The sequence below is a fragment of the Caloenas nicobarica genome, chromosome 1, assembly GCF_036013445.1.
Source record: "Caloenas nicobarica isolate bCalNic1 chromosome 1, bCalNic1.hap1, whole genome shotgun sequence".
In the NCBI taxonomy this organism is placed as follows: Eukaryota; Metazoa; Chordata; class Aves; order Columbiformes; family Columbidae; genus Caloenas; species Caloenas nicobarica.
In genome coordinates, this window is record NC_088245.1 from 161065760 (window position 1) to 161086411 (window position 20652).

Below are 20652 nucleotides of genomic sequence, written 5' to 3' on the forward strand. Positions count from 1 at the left end.
TCTATTTATTTTGGCATAAAAGACATGCAAGCTGTTCAAACTAGCAACTCTTGAAGAGTAAGCAACAATGAGAATGAATCTTCTCATGCTTACAGAAATTTTGTGCAACAGAGAGGGAATCAAGCTTCACATTCTCTGAGGAATTTTGTTCTGGGATTACATCAATTTATTTTTGCAGCATAAGGCAGAAATGTACAAAATACCCATTGAAGGAAAAAACAGCCCAGGTGAGTTTTAGGTGAGTAATATCCCACTGTGTCTGTATGGAACCTCTGGGCACCTGCAGATCATTCATGGACCATGAAAAACGGAGAACTCCTCTGCAGATGAGATGACAAGCAGATGCATGCCACTGAAATTCATTTATTTTAACAGCCCAGTGTCTAAATTAAGAACCCAGGATCCTTCTGCAATCAGTGAAAAGAGAAAGGAACCTTCAAAAGTTGATCCATGATGCCCCCCCAGTGATTTCCCAAGATGACCTGAATATAGTGATGTAAAGCAGGGTTCAGTTATGTACTTTGAGTCCATGTTACTTGTCCTTCCTTTCTGAATGAATATTGCTCCCTAGTATATGCGTCATCAAGCAGAGATCATGAAATGCCAGGCATACAAAAAAACCAGACTTTCTAAAATGCTGTGCTACTTCACGCAACACCTTCTGATTTCATCATCACTGCACTGCAACTTTTATCAGTCATTTATCCATACAAGGTAGCTTAGCGACAGCACCTTTAAAGAACAGGAAAGACAACTCAAGTATACATACACACATGCTCTAGAGCATCAAAATTGAGACCATGGCTCAGAACCCAACCTTAAAAGCAGTCACGTAGTTCAACTTAGGCCTCCAACTTACCACATTTTTAAAGTCATCCTCTGCTTCATCAAATTTTCCTTGCTTGAGCAGTAAGTGTCCTCTCTGTAATCTTGCCTGAAACGAAACATAATTTCTTTTGATTTACAAGTTGGAATTCAGCAAAGTATGAAAATAAGTCTCTGTTTCCTTCAGCAGAAAAAAAAAAAAAAACAAAACCAGCTTCATTTTACTACAATTAACAAGCTGAAACAGAGATCACAACGCCCATTTTTTTGTCTTCTCAATTTGACAACGTGATTATGAAGCCTCTTTGATGGTAAAGGATCACCCTGCACCAGAACTGAGGGACAAAAAGCAGCCACAGTTTTTACGAGCAGCTGCAACTCATGAAAAACTCATTTGAAGAGCTGCATAAAACAAAGTGAATGTTTTCCTTATTCCACTTTCCCGATTAGAACTGCTTATAGATTTTAAGAAATTAGCAGAGATAATAAATAATAAACAATCCCTACATTTAATTCTTTCACTAAACTTTCAGAATAATAGAAGCTATGTAAAAATAGAAGTTAATGGTTTAGAAGATTATGATTTATGATAAGAATATTTTCATACAACAATTAATCTGACGCTTGCTCCTTTGTTGTAAGCTATACAGGACATGGCACTGCCCATTGAAAAGGGAGACCAGAGACTTAGATGGAGAGGACTCCAACATCAGTCTCCAACTAGTGAGGCAGTGCCCATATACGGTAAGCAGAAGTGAATAAGGGGTAAGTAAATCAGAACTTGCAACAATCCCGTAGGAAGGCAGTGAGATTACAACAGCTCCTGCAGAGAAGAGATGCCTCTGATTAAGACAGAAGAAAAACAGAGGCATCGGTGCACTTTCTTCCCCCCTGCTCTCAGAGGGCATAGCCTTGATGACTGAGAGGAGAACAACCACAAGTGAGAGAGGGAAATTAGCACAAACTCAGGAGGAACACGAACTCGATAAAACTACTATTGGTTGCTAGAATAACTGGCTAGACTGTACTTAGCATGGTTGCAAATTCAAGTATATACACCATTGCTATTATTTTATCCTATTTAAAGCCTTCTGAGTGATAATGTATTTTCTATTTCTGTTTAAGCAAAATCTGAAAAAAACCCAACCTTCTTTGAAGCGGGTTTTTTTACGCTTGAACAATTTTCAATTCCAGTAATACTTACTGATGTGAAGTCCTGCTTTAATTCAACCACTTTACTTAAATCACGAATTGCTGCTTTAGATTTGCCCATGGCTAAATACACTGTGGCTCTTCTGTAATAAGCAATGTAGTTATCAGAGTCTCCTTCTGCAAGTGAACAAACAGTAATCAGAATGCTATCTCAAAGCAACTGAAACTTCGGGTACAGTAAAACTGTAATGACTAAAAATATACTACCCAAGTTGTATTTGTCAATAGAACAAAACATTTAACATTATCCAAGCAATATTTTCTATGCACTTCGATTATTTAACAATAAAGATTATAGAAACATAGTAAATACCAAATAATTAAGAGTACTGAAGTTGAAATATGTATGTTTTTCAGCTTTGTACAGGAAAACAGCCACTACATACTAACCCTTTATCTCCAACTGCAGGCCTACATTTGAAAGTATGTTTATTCATCATTCTCCATCCCAGTCCCTGTCCATCATATAGGATGCAACTAAATAATCCAAAAATGACCAATATGCTAGTCCAATGTCGTCACGGATGCATAAACCCTTTACACCATCCACTGAAATAGGAGCAACTTATTTCTTTAATATTAAAGCGGGCATCAACACCCCCTCTCAACAGCAGACAAATGCATGTACATTATCAAAACTTAAAGGCTAACTTTAAGGCCCTCATATTCCATGTTGTCTGCTGGTCAAACTTCTAAGATCCATCAGTTTTAACTCTCTCTAGGTTGGCACACATACGTGCACCCTTTATAGGAGACAAACATCAGTCTCTGAAACCAAGAAGAATTTTCTTAAAATTCTTCTCTATGCAGCATTTTGAAGAAAGAGATGACAGTTACTATGCTCTCTCAAGGAAAGCAACTTGGACCACCCAAAAAAACCACACGCAGTAGAAGACAGTAAATGTTTTACTGTGGTATTAAACAAAAAAACAAACAAACAAATCATTAATCCTGAATTTGTAGACAAGAACATCCACATTTGAGGAACAAAACAAGTACTTCTCTTCCTCATCTCATTTCAGGTTAAAGTTGAACTTGAAAATAAATGGAACAACTAGCATTGTCAAAAATCTTATGGACAATAACCAAGCTTCATAGCTGGCCAACACCATTACCAAAACACTAGTCAAGTTCTCACTGGAAATGCTATCTGCACTCTTCCTCTAAAATGTCTTGGCTATGGAAATGCTAACATCCAGCACGGAAATTGAATAATAACTCCCATACTTGTATGCCAGCATTATGGACAGCAAGTAAATTCAAATGTTATCACCTTTTAAAAAAGGAAGTATTCAGTCCTACCACATACAACTAAATGCGTGGGGTAGGCACAAATCAATAGTTGAAAATAAGGAACTTAATAATACACAGAGGATGAAAGAGAGGAAAGAGCTAACCCAGAAAGCATGCCCCAGCACCAGATAATGATCTTTCTGACAGAATATGGTTTTGCCTCAGCTCCCCAGTGACAATAATGAACTGCAATTGACATTTACCCAGAAAGAAGGCAAAAACCACCAACTTGGTAGGACTGAAGAAAGCTGAAAATTTAACTGAAGAGAGAGAAAATGGACAGCAGCTTCTATTTTAGTTGTTTGCAAAAAAGAAAAAGAGGCTGGCTGAGGCCAGACAAAAAGATCTATACCTCACAGTCTACGATGATGCAATACAGGCAAAAAAAGATTAGAGAAATTTCTTTTTCCCTCCTCTACAAACTCAGTAGGCAAATCATACTTAAAATCTTTCCAAAAAGGCAAAATACAAAGAAGTTTGATGAAAGTTCAGGCAATCGAGCTTAAATCAATATCAAACTAAGAATCCCATCAAGGTCACAACAGAGGTGCTCACACTGTTAGTTCTACCAGCTGCTTGAGCACCGCTGGCAAAGCAGAGGGTTTCACTCCGTGCAGGCACCTCACTGCTCATCCCACCTCACACAGCTGCTGCCTTTGCACCACCACCATTTGCATGGCCATCAACCAAACTGGACTCTTCACCACATCCAAGTTAAAGATCTCCAACCAATAAGGCAGGGGTGTCAAACTCCTTTTCACTGGGGGCCACATCAGCCTGGCAGTTGCCTCCAAAGGGTCGAATGTAATTTTAGGACTGTATCGATGTAACTCCTACATTTATTCAACCAGGCAACCGCCAGGCTGATGTGGCCCTCAGTGAAAATGACTTTTGACACCCCTGCAATAAAGGAATAGGCCACAGTGTAACACTAACTCTGCTTAGATCCTACAGGAATGCTTTGGCAGCAACACACAGGCTAAAGGAATAACAGATCGCCTCTTGGTGGAATGAGGACCTTCAGTAGCACGGAAAAAGAGGAATTTCACCCCTCACTCCCTTTATGTAGGAGAAGTTGATCTTTGAGAACTCATAGAAAATATTGGTAGCTCAGAATCAGCTGGTATTTCATTTACATATCACTATTAGAGCAAGGCACAAATAGAAAAGTCTCAATACTATGACTCATTATTGTGTAACACCTTGCTATTATTCTTCTCACAGAGAAAATGATGTTATAGTGTGTACAAGTGCAAAGTTCAACAATTTAAAACAAAACAGAATTGTAGTGCTAATGGACACTGCTCTTTACTGGTGCTGTCTCTATGCTTCAATTCAAGGATTTAGCCAAAAACTTGCTTTAAAATTTATAGAAACAAAAACTTAACTCCCCAGTTTGTTGAAAATGCACACCAAAACAAGAACTCACTCACTAGTTGAGTATAATAGAGGGACAGTTAATATAGTCTTCACTACCAGTTCAGTATCTCAAACTTACAGCATTATCAGTTTCACTGAGGTATCACTCAGTTCAAGATTTAATTTAAAAAAAAAAAAAAAATACTATCTTAAACACAGATTTTTTACAGTGCCAGAAAGAAGCAAGCATGGATAAACTCAACCATTCAAAGACATACTTTGGAAAACTTCATAAAGATAGAACCTAATCTTAATCTTGATGGGATTAGATACAGGGAGTACCTCATCAAACAATACCACAGTCAATTATAATTGCTTCCACAGGACTAGCTTGCAAAACAGCAGTGACTTCGTGTTCATGTATCATGTAGTTAATTTATCAGTTTCTTTTATCAAAACCAAAGCATAAATATTCTACTACATCTCTGTCAGCTCCCATCCAAACTACTACATAAAGATGTCCCAACTTCTGTAAAACTCATGGAATGGAATTTGTAAGAAAGTAGCATACTTAATGAAGCAAACAGTAGGAAAAAACCCCTCAGACAAAGATACTTCTGTGCAAGAGTTACTTTCCTGAGATACGTACCTATAGCCGCATGAAAATGAGACAGAGCATCTGCTAGCTGTCCAGCAGCCAATAACTTCTTTCCCATTTCAAGCTGTTTTTCTACTTCTGCATTTATTCCACATTCAGCTCCTTAAAGAAAAAAAGATCATGGTGTTGAATGACCAGTTTGATGACACCAAATGCACACAGTGACAACACATATAACAAACAGCTACTGACATAGAAGCAGAAGTCACAATTTCCTGTATTAAAACAACCTGCAGCCTAATAAACACATAGTATGTCTTCCCTGCCCCCAAAAGCATGTCAACATAAATAAACAAACACTGTAAAGCACCACATTGTGAGAAGGCACCCAATATACATTTCTATTCCTGTCTAAACATCCAGTACCATACTTTTGCATATCGAGCTTTATATACCAACTATATAAACAGTTCAACAAAACACATTTCTATGTGGGCTTTCAGTTTCAAAAGAATCTGGAAAAAACACTGCTAATGTGCACATAGCAAATATAAAAGGGCTTTAAATTAAATTTCATAACCTACTGATAACTTAGGACTCAACCGAGAACTGCCAGCTACTGCAGAAATTGTTTTCTCATCCACGGCACTTTTGTCTCATCTTTATTATTTCCAAGGCAAACTGTTTCCAGAGCACAAGTTTAGGTATAAACAATTAAAATGCTCACTCCCTTTTCATTTAACCAGTAATATGAAAGTCACATTGAAGTGGTATGCTTTCCAAGTGCCAGTTTTAGTTAAAAGCTAATAAATTGCTGCCGCTCAACCAACAGGGAAAGACTATTGCAGAGAAGAAATCAGCAAGCACATGCTGTACCTACATCAATTCAGCCACAGAGGTTTTGCATTTGTACACCTTCCAGCATTCTTCAAATTAGGACAGAATTTCACTACAACTTACCAGTTTATGACTATTAAAACTTTCACACTATAAGCAGTTTTCTTATACTAACAGCACGAATTTAAGCAAGGTAATATATTAAGACCCTGAATAAATACATTACATTAGAAAACAACGAACTACAATTACTAGGAATCAGCTTCTTTCACTCAGGTTTTGTATCAGCCTAATTCAGATGGGCACTTGAATTAATCTGAAATACAGAAATGCAGCAGCACTTTGAAGTAGTTGCTTAGACGACGAGTAAAAATGTTACACTAGGCAGATTGAAAGACAGTATATCAAAACTTCTCACACTGAAAGGTGAATAAACAACAAAGTATTTCTAATGAAAGAATAATAATTTCTGATCACCAAGTCATCAAGATCTTAGAACTAGGAGCTCTCGGTACCTGGGATCTTAATTGTTTTCCTTTTCTACTCCTTATTACAGGTCACAATTCTTTTAATTCCACATTATAAGAAAATCATTGAGCTGTCTATACTAAAATAAGCAAAATGCCCTCTGTATCCACTGGGAAGAGCTCTACCTGCTAAAAGATTGGTAATAATTCAGCAAACTGGATTCAAGGGCTTCGAGTCAATTATTTGCTTTAGAACAACGACAGAAAACTAATTCTTTTTTTAAATTAAAGATAATGACTTTATAAAATAAGCCCCAAATTTCCAATCAGAATTTGTTTGTTTAAACAGATGGAATTAAAATAATAATAACTTATCATATAGTCAATTTGGGGATCTTATTAAAGGATGCATTTTAAAACCCATTCTAGGTATGTATAGCTCTGAATAAAATATAAATAGCTGCACTGATAGTGGAGAAGCATTTCTTGACAGTAATGTTTTCACACAGTATCCTACTTCAAGGTAGCTTTTATGGGAATGTCCACGTTTCAGAAAAATTGACATTCTTTGCCATTTTGCTTCTTCTCTAGCTTAAAGCTTTGATCATTGAGTAGTCCAGTGTCCTCTAAAATAATAAAACAAGCACTGGAGAGAGAAAAAAAAAACAAAAACAAAAAAAAACCAAACCCCCCCCCCAAACAAAAAACTCCACAGAAACTGAGGGGGAAAAAAAAAAAAAAAAAACAGAAAACCAAAACAAAAAAAACCACCACACACAAATTTCCCTGGCTTTTGAAGTACACTAGCAACAAATCAGATATCAAACCGTAAAGAGACTTGAAGTATTTAACATGAGCTAAAACAAACAAGCAAAAAATTCTGTTGCAGTTTAAACCGAGTTAGCAATTCAAAACCACAATAGCCCCTCACTCACTCTCCCCACTTCCCCCAATAGGAAAGAGACTCCAAAGGGGAGAAACTCATGCACTGAGATAAACACAGTTGAATTTAAAAAAAATAATAATACTAATACACCACTATTACTACTACTACATAAAAAATGGAAATAGAATATAAAAGATACTCAATGCAATTCCTCACAAACTCTGTCCATACCAAGCAGCCAGTGCCAGGCAGCAGCACCTGGTCCCAAAGCTGATCCCGGGGAGAGAAGAGAGAAAAAGGCAGAAAGGCCCAGAGGCCTCTGCAAACAGCAGGATGGTGAAAGGCCCAACTAAGGGAATTCCCGAATGGAATTCCACTGAAAATGCAGCAGAACCAGAACATGTCTGTCTCTCTCCCTGTCCTCCTAACCAGAAAATCCAACTCTCCTTAAATATGAAGAATGACACTAATGGCATAGAATATTTCTACTGATTAGTCTGGATGTCAGTCAACTCTGTCCCAACCATGCCACCCTTCCCAGCTGCCTCACACCTGTGGACAGAGTGCTCAGAACATCCTTGGCTCTCAGGCCAGAGCAATTAAAAACATCAACTCTGTCTCAGGGTGTTATCTTCTCATCCTCAACTAAATCCAAACAATGACCGTACTAGCTACAAAGAAGAAAAGTTTCTAACGGCATAAAGAAAATGAACTTGCTTTCAGCCAAACCAGCACAAGTTCTTAAGTTTCATCCCTCTCATCTCTCCCCACATAAGAATTTCTGAAATCTTTCAAAACTTGTCAGTTTGGAGTAGTATCCTAGAAGTGGGCTGTAAATTACTCTTTGATGAACCTTCAATCCACCTAAACATGGCATTCAATTTTCACAGTCTCAAGCATCTGAAGGAGTGTCCTTGTTTCACATTTAGTCACATCAGGATACCTCCAAGAATAGATTTTCCATAACTAAGACGTACCTATACTATTCAGTGTCTTTCATACACGTTATGCTCAGTACAGTACTACAGTTACATAATACTTTAGGCAGGAGATCCATCTTTTTCCTTGAACATACTGAAGATAATAAATAAAAGAAATGACAAAGGTAACCATCAATAGTAAACACATAAGTAAGAAAAGCAGGAGCAACACAGAGAATGCAAAATGTAAAGGACTGTATGTTCCGTGCAGAACAAGACTAATTATATGAGACATACATTAAAACTTGGCTCTGCAAATTGCCGAACATCATAAATTGAAGTGGAAATCTCCAGCACAAGCCTATATAGTCAGTGTAACCATGATGAAAAGTGACATTTACCATAACTATTCAGGAATACTGTACACTGAACAGAGAGTTCGGCTGCTTATTCATAGAAATATATTGCTTATTCATTTTCTGACTGCAGGCAAACAATTGCTCTCAAACCACCCCACAGCAGATATCTGAAAACTATTAACATACAAACAGGATTCTAAGGACTCAAATTCTCTGTAACCTATTTGGGTACCTCTTCACTCTTTGGTCTGGAAATGAACATAAGGACTCAGGTTCAACCAGAAGAAAAAACAAACCAACTCCACAGAGCTCTTTCCAACAGACTGACAGTCACTAGTGAATGGGATACCAAGGGCCAGCACTACAGCTAAAGAAGCCTTGTATGCTCCAGCAAAAACCTACATTTATACAAGAGTTTCACAAGCATACGATTTATTTTTAAAATATCCAAGTATTTTAATTTGAATATTATTTATAAAGCCTGCCCAATTGTTCTCTATTCACCAGTGACCTCAGGCGACCACACACAAGAGCTGTCAAATCAACTCAGATATTCTGGATAAATTGAGAGTCTGTAATCCTGGCACTGACGCTAGAGTAGAAGAGTCAAACAGAAAAAAAAAAAGTAAAAACCTCCTCCCAGATAAAGAATTGGTACCAGCCCTGACAACTCAGTCAGTCAGAAGGCACAACAAAGATGTACAGGTGCAGCTAACCTGTTTTTCCAGTTAAATACACTCACTTCAAATAAATTATGACTTCCTGATAGGATTTTTGTTTTGTAAATAACTGGTGCTAATATGTGGGTACCAAAGTATATATGAACTATATCCTCATATAATCAGTCATACCCACAGTGTAAAAAAAGCTTAAGAAAGCCCTCTAACTTGAAAACAGACTCAAGATTTTACATTTGTCTGCATACTCCTTTTTCTCCCATAGAATTTCCACCTACTTTGTGTTTTTTGGTTTGTTTGTTTGTTTGTTTAAGCTTGTCCCCAAGCTGAGTAATGGGACTATTAAAACAAACAGAAGTTGTTCTGACTGTGTACCAGAAGCAAAATTGTTTCAAAACCAAATAAAAACGCATGTCACTAATCTCAATTACCTTTTTTTTTTTTTTTTACAAAAAAAAATCCTAATGATTGTCCTGTCACATGAGTGGAAGATTCTGCTTTTGGGGTGTTTTTTGATCAGAATGACCCTGTGTTTGGCGTAATAAGTATTAAGTTTGCTGCTATTTTTAAACAGGTTTGGGCTTTGCTTTTATGTGTGTTTGCAAGTGTGTTTTTCAAGGACAAGACTTAACAAAGTAAGAAGTGGACAAGTAACCACAGGTTCAGGAGCAAAACAAAAAGGCTCACAAGGAGCCTCAGTGCATCAAGTTGAGCCATATGTAACTTCCATCCATCAAGTTTTTACTCTGTTTGCAAAGACGGTTGGTAAATATAGCTAAGACTGGCAAACAAAAAAGCCACCCTTGCCATCCCAAGTATCCTTTGCTATTTGGGGTGAGAAAAACAACCTCCCAAACTCTGGAGAGAAACATATTGTGTGGGGGTGAGAGAGACATTTAAGGCCAGTGGTCTGACAATAATGAACTGAACTCTCTATATTTAAACCCCATTTCTTCTTCCTCTTATTACATTTCCTTTCTTTTACTGTTAGGAAAGAGAGGAGGAAGAAAAGCAATATTCCTCTATCCTCCTCAATCATCTCTTTTTGTTATGATTACTGTGGACAAACAGCAAAGGATGAATCTTACCAAGAGGTGATTTGTGTCAAATGGGAGTCAGGGTATTTGAAGACGAGGAATTCAGGAAATACAACAGTAAGGGCTGAACTGCAACCTGCCACATCACCAAGTATTCAAAAACCTTTTTACTGAACTAATTTACTAGATATAAATCAGTATTCGTAGATATCGACTGTAAGTTACAAAGTTAATACAGGCCAACAGTTGCACCAATTCATGAATCATATGGCACAAGGCAAACTTCTGTTATCAAGACAGTAAGACAAATTTAAATGTGAATTTGAACACCCTTAAGTTCAAAGACCAGCAATATTGGTGCGGGAAAAAAAAAAACACTATATATTTAAATAATGTAACCCCCCTAACTTCCCTAAACACATACTCTTGAAAACGAACTCATGAACTAAGAGGTTAGTAAATTCACCAAATAAGATCCAGAATCATCATGTTTCATTTTATTACTGTACACCTTTATCAACTGAAGCTAAGAAAATATACCCCAAATTAGGAAGTGTGGCCTTGGTAAATCCACATAGACATTTAAACATACACTTGAAATAGCTTGACAACTCCAAATAAATAATCCGTAGCAGAAGCGTCACTGCCACAACCTTAGGAAAAGAGAAACAGAAGTATACTTTGACCACAATTACTATTTTTCCTCTAACACTACCAGAACACACATTCAAAAAAGCAATTCAACACGGCAGTCTGCAGTCTGATACCACAGAGCATCTTTGCCACAGTATGTTCCTTTTGCCACTTAGCCAGCTGAAGTATTCATTAGTTCGGTACATCAACTGAATTTCTAGTGTCAAGCCCAGGTCAGTCTTAAGTCTACAGACTTACTCTGACTATTGACAGCTTCGGTTCTGCTTCAGTCTGCCACTGCCAGTTAAAGAACATTCCTCAGGTGAAACTATGCCTGTGTGTGCAATTGTATAACCGAATTATACATTTAACAGGAGCCTGTGAATGTAAGTTTGACCAAACAGGTATTGCTGAGCCTTGCGGTTGCTGACAGTGTATGCTGAAAGCAAACAGGTCACACAAAGTGCAGTAAAACTTCTCTGCTAAACTAATGACAAGATTTAAAAAAAAAAAAAAGGAAAAATAGACGACAACAAAACAAAAATAGAAACAAATGCAACACAACTGTTAAGAGCCCCACTGAATTTGTAGGTCTGACACTAACAATGGCTGTGGCTGCGGACAACGACCGAAAAAGCCTGTGCAGTTGAAAACCGCACAATATACAGAAGCGAGAAATTTAAGGCCAGTTGGGAACTGGCCAACGCTGCCACACAGCTGCACTCGAGGACACCCCGACGTTTCCAAGGCCTCACAGCAGCTGGCCCCCTGTCAGCAGGCCCAGGAAAACGAGGCACACACACCAAGCCACCTCAAACGCCAGATAAAGCCGGACAGGGCAGGAGCAGTGGCGGTGCCCTCATTACACACCCCTCGCAACAGCCGCGATGAGGTGGCAGCTCTGAACCTCCTTCTTCCTCATATCCTTTCCAGAAATACTCCCCCCGCCAGGACGTCCCGCGGGGCCTCTCCCCGGCCCGGGCCCGCTGGCTCGCCGCTGCCAGGCCGCAGCCACACCGGCTCCGCTCCGCTCTCCCTCGGCACCTCGGCCCGGGCTCTACCGGCTGCACCACAGCCCGGGCGGACACCCCAACAGGCCGAACCGGCACGACGACAGCCCGGAAGGAGGGCGGGCGATCAGCCACCAGCTCTCCCCGGCCACGCACCACCGCGGGCCCAGCGGCAGCCCCAGGCCCCGGTGGGCCGCGGCGGGAAGCGGTAGCTCCCGCCCCCCGCCCGTCACCCTCGGCCGGGCCGCGGCTCCCCCGCTCCCGCTCGCAACCCCCCTGCGCAGCCCCCGGAGGCGCGGACACCTCCTCCGCCCCTCACCTTGGTACTGCAGGTCGAAGAGCACCAGCAGGAAAGGCAGCGCGGAGCCCAGGCGGCCGGCGGAGGCCGCGGGAGACACCATCTCCGCCGCCACCCCCCCCCACCCCGCGGCGACAGTGGCGGCGTCCCCGGGACCGACGGCTCCAACTTTCCTCCGGGGTGGGTCGTGGGCGCCTCTGATTGGCCGCGCCGCGCGCGCCCCGCCCCCCGCGGTCGCCGAACGTGGAACCGGCGAGAGGCCGCTCGTCAGCGCAGCGCCGGGCCCGGCCGAGCGGAGGGGCGGGGGGTGGGGGGGCGTGGCTCCCCGCCCGCCGCGGCACGACAGCAGGGCGCCTCCGCCAATGAGCTTGCGCGGTTCCCCTCGCGAGTGCGTGCGGAGGCGGAGTGACGCCACTGCCCTCAGTCGACTGCCCTCACTGGAGATGGCGGCTCTGGAGGGGGTGACGCGTCTCAGACCTTCGGCAGAAGGATAAACCCTTGGTGTCCCCGTCCGCTTGTCTATTTTATCTCGTGTCTCTTTGCTGAACCCCTCCTACCGCAGCCGGACTTATCCTGGGCTTCGCTGCAGGCCCCGGTGTAGCCCCTCTGAGGGTGCTCTGCAGAGGCCTGGAGAAGGATGCAGCCTGCTTGGCCCGGGCCAGCCGGGGTTAAACGGCCGGTGTCCGGGCTAATGGAGTGCGTTTAACACTGTCGGTCTACAGGGCCACCTTCTGGGGTCCGATGGTTGCTGTTAACCTTCATTCTTGAAAGACGGCATCTCTGAACTACTCAAGTAGTAGAAAAATTGGGTAGTAAGTCATAAGTAAGTTGATCCTAGTTCTTTATTGCTGTGTCTGACCTAGCCAGAGAGCAGAGAGGATGGCAAGTTCGATTTCAAACTGTGCTTGGCTGTGATCAGGACACAGTCATGTTTAGGCAGAGCAGCAAAGCCAAGATAGCATGGCCATAACTGTACTGGCCTCCAGTCATGCCAAAAAAGCATTAGGGAATCTACCAGACGGCAGAAAAATTGGTTATATGACTTAACAGAGCACAGTATTTTCATATTAAAGTTTGTATTGGATCTGTACACTGAAAGTAAAGCCTGTTAAGATAGCCTGCAATCTAACATATTTTTGGAGACCTCTTTTCTGTCATAGGAAAATACAATGCAGGAGAACTAATCTTGTATGTGCGTAGCTGTTCATAGGTTCAAATCATCTGCTTTGTTTTGTTAGACAAACATATTGGAAATATATTATGTAAAAAACCAAACAAACAAACAAAAAAAGTCTTAGGGGAAATCTACTCAGAAAGTAACAAACTTGAGGCTTGAGGTCCAATTCAGCAATGACAGGAATGTCTCTTTTCATTCCATGGACACTGTCACATTACCCTTCTCACCCCAGACGATAAAATTTACGAGCTTTCTTGAAAGATCAGACTGAAAAAAGTAAGTTATCCCTCTTCAACATTTTATTTGGAAGATGATGCTTCAAAGGTATCACCTTGAAATTTGACCTGCAGAAGATATTCAGAAATAAGAACTTGAAATAGTAGAAGAAGTGATAGATGTGAAATAAATAATTGATGACATTCTGTAGATGTCAGCATGAGGAAGAACATGACAACTCTGTGGCACTATGGATAAGACAAAATACAGAAGCCTAAAACTGAACAGAACAGAATGCAATCACTGCTACATTAAATGAATTCCTTTGATTTCTCCTGAGGAAAAAAGTATTAGACCAAAGCCAGATAAAATGAATATGAAAGAGAATTTACACCTCCAGCCCGCTAAGATATCTGGAAATAATAGTAAGGATGATGATAAGCTTAATGGGCCCTCAATAACAGGATTAGGAGAAGACAATCTGTAGAAAACTCAGTACCTCATACTGGAATACCAAGCGTAAAGATTCAATCATCAAATCTTTTAAGGCAAGAGGGAAGTAGTATGATTAAAGTGTCAAGTATCATTTTGAGTAGATACTTGACAAGCCCTTGGTCCTTGACCTTGACCCTGAAATACTGAGCCAAGGTCAATATTTCAGGCTGACACAGAAAAGAATAGTGTGTAATGCCAGCACTACAAAATTATCTGTTCAAAGAGAAAGCATTTATCATTGTCACTCCATGCTAGAAATACCACTAGGTACCCAGAATTACACAGTAATTCTTCAAAGAGACCATAAACGAAGAAGGACGGTTCTTGGTTATCACAGATCCCCAAACATATGTAATTTAGATATTTAGGATAAACCTAGGAGAAAAAAGTTCTTTTACAGATATTCCCTTGTGCAATTTCAACAGCAGGCAAAATGTAGAAAAGGAGAAAGACTTGAAAGAACAAATGTGTTTAACTCAATGATCTTAAGGGTCTTTTCCAACCTAAATGATTCTATATGTCAAGTCAACATTATATTTTGGAATTCAAAAAAGAGCAAAGCAATACAGCTGTAATGTAAAAAGTCATAATTAAACTGGTATCCGAAACCAGTTTCTTCAGCAACCCTGAGTTTCGGAGTGAAAGAGTGGACGGCAAAGCCTACAGTAATGTTCAAAGTGGTCAAAAGACAAAGTCAAGTGATTTTCTCCGAGTTACTGCTGGTAATATATATATAGTAGCAGCAGAGGGCGGCAATTAGCAAGGAATGACTTGAAGCTATTCGGTGAACTCAATCTGGTGTCATAGGGTGGAGATAGTTAAATCTGTAGTTTCTATCTATTAAACGAGAAACCTACTAGATATAATACATTACAATAAAGATTAGATGCAAGAACACAGAAGGTACTGGAAGGACCCTGCTTATTACCTGTGAGCCAGTATGTTTGGCAATACATTTTAATTAATAATCTCGTTTCCAAAAAAATCCAGAAGAATCAGTTACCTGATACAGGAAAGCAAGCAGTATAGCGGGCTGTTGTGTTGCATATTCGGTCTGGTATAAAATAAAGGAGGAGCTAAGAGAGGATGATAACACGAAAATCCTATTCTCAGGGCTGCTTCTTGTAAGAGGTCTCTCACACACCCATTTTTTATTCTTGTCTTTGTACATCTCTCTCAGAAACTTAGATGTGTTGTAGCTAAAATAGTAGTGTACATCTGGTTAACATGAGATTATTGTTTGTGTAGCCACATCTTTTGGTAATTTCACATTTGGAGTGGTATTTATAAGAGAGGACTTCAGGGAAACTAATTTTTCTGGGCCCCTTTTGCAGTAAATGGAAGTAGCAAGGTGCTTGCAAACCACAGTTCAGCACAATAACTTAATTTACGTGCTCTGAGCTTGCACTTGGAAATGTTTATTTTTGTCCATGGACTTGAAAAGGAGTTGAGAGGGACTAGGCTTCTTTAGGGCAGGGCTAGCCTCTGTTAAGGCTTTCCCCTCCGTATTATTCTAACAAAATTCTGCATGTATGTATTCATCATACCTGTTATGGGAGAAGCACATTTCTATTGTGTATTTATTTAGCTCATTGTGCTACAACAGCATGTTTAGATGCTATATAAACGTGCTATCTATTACCTGCTACTTATACTGCTGTAAATATGCTTTATGTGGACCATCTGGTCTCATTTATTTAAAGATTCTTGTAATAAAGGTCCTTGAGTCTGCTTTATTCACTAAGCTGAAAACTCACTTTTGTTGGGATGAGGGAGTCTTAACAGAAAACAACATATTACGTCTATTATGAAAGCACACCCCTTTTAAAACATTTCTTTTCAATTTTTAAGGCATAGAACATTTTAAAAGAAAAATGCTACTCTGAAATCAAAGTAAAAACATTTTGCTTCAACATTTAAAATATTTTGGTATTTCTGAAAGAAAGCATTCTGTTTTGAAAATATATGGAAAATGTTAACATTAATTAGATCTCTTTTTTATTGAAACAATTTATGAAATTCAGCCTATTTTCATAACTAGATTTGATTTCCCTGAAACTGGTTTTGGTTTATCTGACATTTCTTACAAATATTTTTCTCAGCTGAATTCCAAGTTTCAAACGTACACGATAACTGCAAGCTGTTTGTTTCTCTGTAATGTCTATTTGATTTAAAAAAAACATGAAAAATATCACTAACAAAATGCTGTGCCATCACCGAAGGTGTTTGTTCCTATCTTATGTCCTGCCAAAACACCATGGTCAGCAAAGTTCACACTTCCAAGAATTTAGACTAGAAGTTAGAGTGTGTGTGTGTGTGCAAACTTACCTCTGCCTGCTCTAGCAGACACCTCCATACTCTTCCTTCACAAGTGGAAGTTTCTTGCATCTCTGAAGCAGTTTTTCCAGCCATTCTGCAGCAGAGTTCCCCTCATGCACATTTTTACAGGCATATAAGCCATTGGCGTGTGATGGCATTTAGCATCCTCTTCTTCTTGCTCACCTCCAAATCAACAGACTTCATTTATTCTCTGACTGCTCACAGTCTGAAAAGCAACAGAATTCTCCTTGCTGGTGCAGCCACTGCATCTCTCTTATGACCAGATATCCAGAGTCCAAGCAGAGATCATCTATATACTTAAATATATTGCCTCTCTTCACGCCCACAGGTTTGCTCCAACTAATCACATCTCGCCATTCAGTAAAGCAACCTGCAGACAAGTGCAGCCTAAGAAAGACAACAGAGCTTGCATACATCCTGCAGAATGCCTGGTGTGTTGATTAACTCATTTCTTTGTTTTCAGAAATTTGAGGTTTGCTGAATCCAGGGCTCTGAAAAGTCCTGAAGGGGCACAAAGTCCTAAGGCATGCCCTTAAATTTTGAGTATCAGGATTAACAACATTTAAAAACAAAGGGGAGGGGGGAAATCGATTGCCCTTGTGTGCTTTGTGACTGAGACTCTGAGATAGTGGTTCATTTTCCTTTTTCATACAGTTTATTTCTTGCCTACAAAAGTGATTGTGTCCCAGTCAGTGTAAAAGTGCAATGTGGTTGCTAGAAAAAGAACAAACATCTAATGTATGCTATTAAAAATGCACCTAGAGGTTGCTTAGTGTTAAGAACTAAGTCCTTGGTTTGGTTTCACTGTTCAGTGACCTTGCTGTTGCTCCAATTATATCAACAGTTTCTAAATACAAAAAAGTTAAGTACCGCATGTGTCAGACAATGGACAGTGGGTGTTTTCCTGAGTGCAGACCTGAGTTTGGCTGAGTGGAGCTCAGCTGATGAACCCCATGGGTTGGAAGAGGAATATCTGCCCTGCCTGGAGCTGCAGACCGCCTGGAAGCAGAGCAAATACGATTTCTGTTTCAGCACTGTGTCCCAAGCTCAACAAGAGGGCTCTGGGGTATGCTGACTGCACAGTTACAGCAGTGAAGAAGTGTAGTTGGAGAAGACACTGAAGTACCCTAACCTGAAAATGAAATTTGTTAAACTACATGAGGCAGCATCTCTTCAAAGTGCTTAATCGCAGCTGTTGGTGTGTGTTGAATGAAGGAGGTGGCACAGAGGAGACAGGAGAGTGGCTCACCCTACCTTTCTTTTCTTTTAAATGCTTTGTCTTCCTGTGATAAAAATATATATTTAAATGATTTCCTCAGGTAAACTAAGTGATGGAAAGACTGAACGGATGGAAGTATTATAGGCATTAAAATTGAAAAATGTGCCATGGAGGGAGTTGGCAGGAAGGAAAAGATTAAATAAACTGAGAATCTGGCTAGAGTCATTATTATACCTGTATCGTGCTACTCAAGTCAACTTTCCACCAGTTAATGATTACTGGTATGCGTCACTCTGAGACTCCTACAGGAGAAAGATTCCTGAAGAGTCTATTTCTCAGTTCCCAAGACAGTTTTTCCACTGCCCTCTCAAATTAAAACATCTTGTAGGTCATGTATGGCATCCTCCTCCATTCTGCAATACACACAGATCATTTTTCACTTAAGGCAGTGCATCAGGGCCCCGAGGGCACCGCCAGGCCTGGCTGTCCCTGCCCAGCCTCCCTCCACCAGACCAGGGCCCAGGACCCCACATCAGCCCCCCAGGGCCATCAGCCCCTTCCCCAGTGACACCGTAGCAGGGCCAGTGTCCAGCTCCCCACAGCCCTTCCCGGCCCAGCCATGGGCCCCACTGAGCCGCAGCCCATCCCTGTCCCCAGAGAGGTGCCCGATGCCCGGGGCTGGGGCTGCCCTGGTGCTCCTGGCCACCCTGCTCCTGGCTGGGGGGTGGGATAGGCCCTGGCTGGGGGGTCCTGTCCTGACATCCCATGGGGAGCAGATGGCCCACACTGTACCCTGACACCCCTGCTGCACAGGACATTTCCCAAATAGCCGTGGCCAAGATGCCATCGCGTTTCACCCCACAACCAGAATAATCTCTCCTTTTTGTATTCTCCAGTTTCAGGTGCCCTCTATACACTTCATAAATACCTTGCTCCAATCAATATCTTAGGTTTACTTCTCGCACTTTAACTTGCTTTCTTCATCCTATCCTAATTCTTCCTTAGCAATTCTCGCCAGCTTTCTATAAAAATCCTTCTACTTCCTAGAAACCTCCATTCTTCCCTACCCCTTTTTCCTGAATTCCACCAAAAAAACCCCCCATGTTCATCATTGTACTGTGTCAACAGAACAACATCCTCCCAGAACAACAGATCATAGTTGCATAATACAGGGTATTTCAAAATGATGGACCCAATTTACCCAATATACTCCTTTGAAATTGGGTCCATCTTTCTGAAACAGACTGTAGTTTCATAAAAACATCAAGCACACAAACTACCTTTAGAGGACTCTGTTAATTGCCAGTCCTCTGCATTAAATAGAGGACTGAAGTAGTAACAGACTTATATTTGGTAAACTTGAACCACAAACTGAAAATGATATCTTTATTTAAACCATTCCCTGCAGTGGGCTGGCATGTGGAAAATAATGTGTTAGTGTATAATAATGAGATGTACAAGCTAGAACAGGACAAGTGTGTAAAATTTGAAGTGTGACTGGGTAGGGGAAGCTGGGAGTAAAACAATACAAGGGGAAGAAAAGGCTTTGAGTTAGTACTCTAGAAAGTCTTGAAGTGCCTCAGCACAAATTTAAGTTCCTAATTCCCATTCAGCTGTCATCTATTACTGCAAAAAAAAAAAAGGTCAGCAGCTAACTGGAGAAGGTAGTATTTTACTATCTCCTAGGCACCTAAAGAAAAACATACAACACCGTGTCTGCAAACACCCAAAGCACCATGCCTTCAAGAAACAAGCTGCTGAGAGTCTTTTTCAGTGCTTCATGGTGTGAACAAGCTGGGCATACCTTAAGTGAGTTCACCAGAGGAGCATATCCCACGTTTTCTCACAGTACATTTGTAAAACGTGACAATTACTGAACGTCAGAAGAAGGCCGATGGAGAAAGTTTACCATCTCTCAAGGCAGCAGTTCACAGAGTACATCGCCTGTGTGGCTGGGTATCGACTGAAACCTTCTTGGCAGATGTAGGTGCACATTGGATTTATGGCTATTGCACACCACTGCCTGTTTGTGCATGAACAGTAATTGCCTGTCTGCTCCAGCCAGACTGCTGGCTGTCCTACACCTCCTGCGTCAAGTCATGCTCATTGGGAAAAGCTACAATACTCTTGGTCCTCTTGTAGCAAATCCATGCATGTTTTAGAAGAGTACTTTTGTCACCAAGTTACATGGTATGAGGAGAGAGGAGACGGGCACTAATGTGGGTTAAAGAATACCCACTCTTGCCAAGTGAGGCTGTACCACTTACAGCAAGTAATTAAAGATTAATCAAGCTCTGGAAGGAAGTAAGAGGGAAAGAATGAGACTTTCTGGCAGACAAGGTGATGGCCCTACCCTCACAGAACAGAAAACTTGGTTCTAGCTCTCCTTCTAAGGGCTGCTTGTGGATTTTATATTAAATACTAGAACTAGTGACAAAGATCTAAGTGTTCCTGCACACTTGGTACGCATGTCCCCTGATCAACTGATGAGAATCTCCAACATTTTCTTACCCAGTTAGCATTTACTTTGATATAAAAAACAGCTTCAGCAACAGATCCTTAGAAAGCACACTGAACAGACTATCATGTTGCCTTTAGGGTATTTTAAGAAGGACATGGGGTATAAAACTTTGTGGGCACAGAAGAGACTGCACTTGCACACCATGTTTTCTAAGTGACTACTCCAACCATTCACATAATGTGCTCATCAACTCGTATTGCATATATGCCTCTAGGCCTGACCCATAGCGGCTGTGACTGTCACATTGCTAGTTTTTGAAGTCCTCTCTTCATT

General features: G+C 40.8%; 1 protein-coding gene across 1 annotated transcript in view; it reads right to left on the reverse strand.

The window, feature by feature from the left end:
- DNAJC3 (DnaJ heat shock protein family (Hsp40) member C3) overlaps window positions 1-12689 on the reverse strand; it is a 37688-nt gene extending 24999 nt beyond the window's left edge. The window contains exons 1-4 of the mRNA XM_065654109.1: window positions 12433-12689; window positions 5339-5449; window positions 2030-2154; window positions 860-934 (exon numbers count right to left, since the gene is read on the reverse strand). Of these exons, the coding sequence (XP_065510181.1) occupies window positions 860-934; window positions 2030-2154; window positions 5339-5449; window positions 12433-12514 (393 nt within the window). The 5' untranslated portion in view covers window positions 12515-12689. The remainder of the gene's footprint in view (window positions 1-859; window positions 935-2029; window positions 2155-5338; window positions 5450-12432) is intronic.
- Window positions 12690-20652: the final 7963 nt, after the last annotated feature.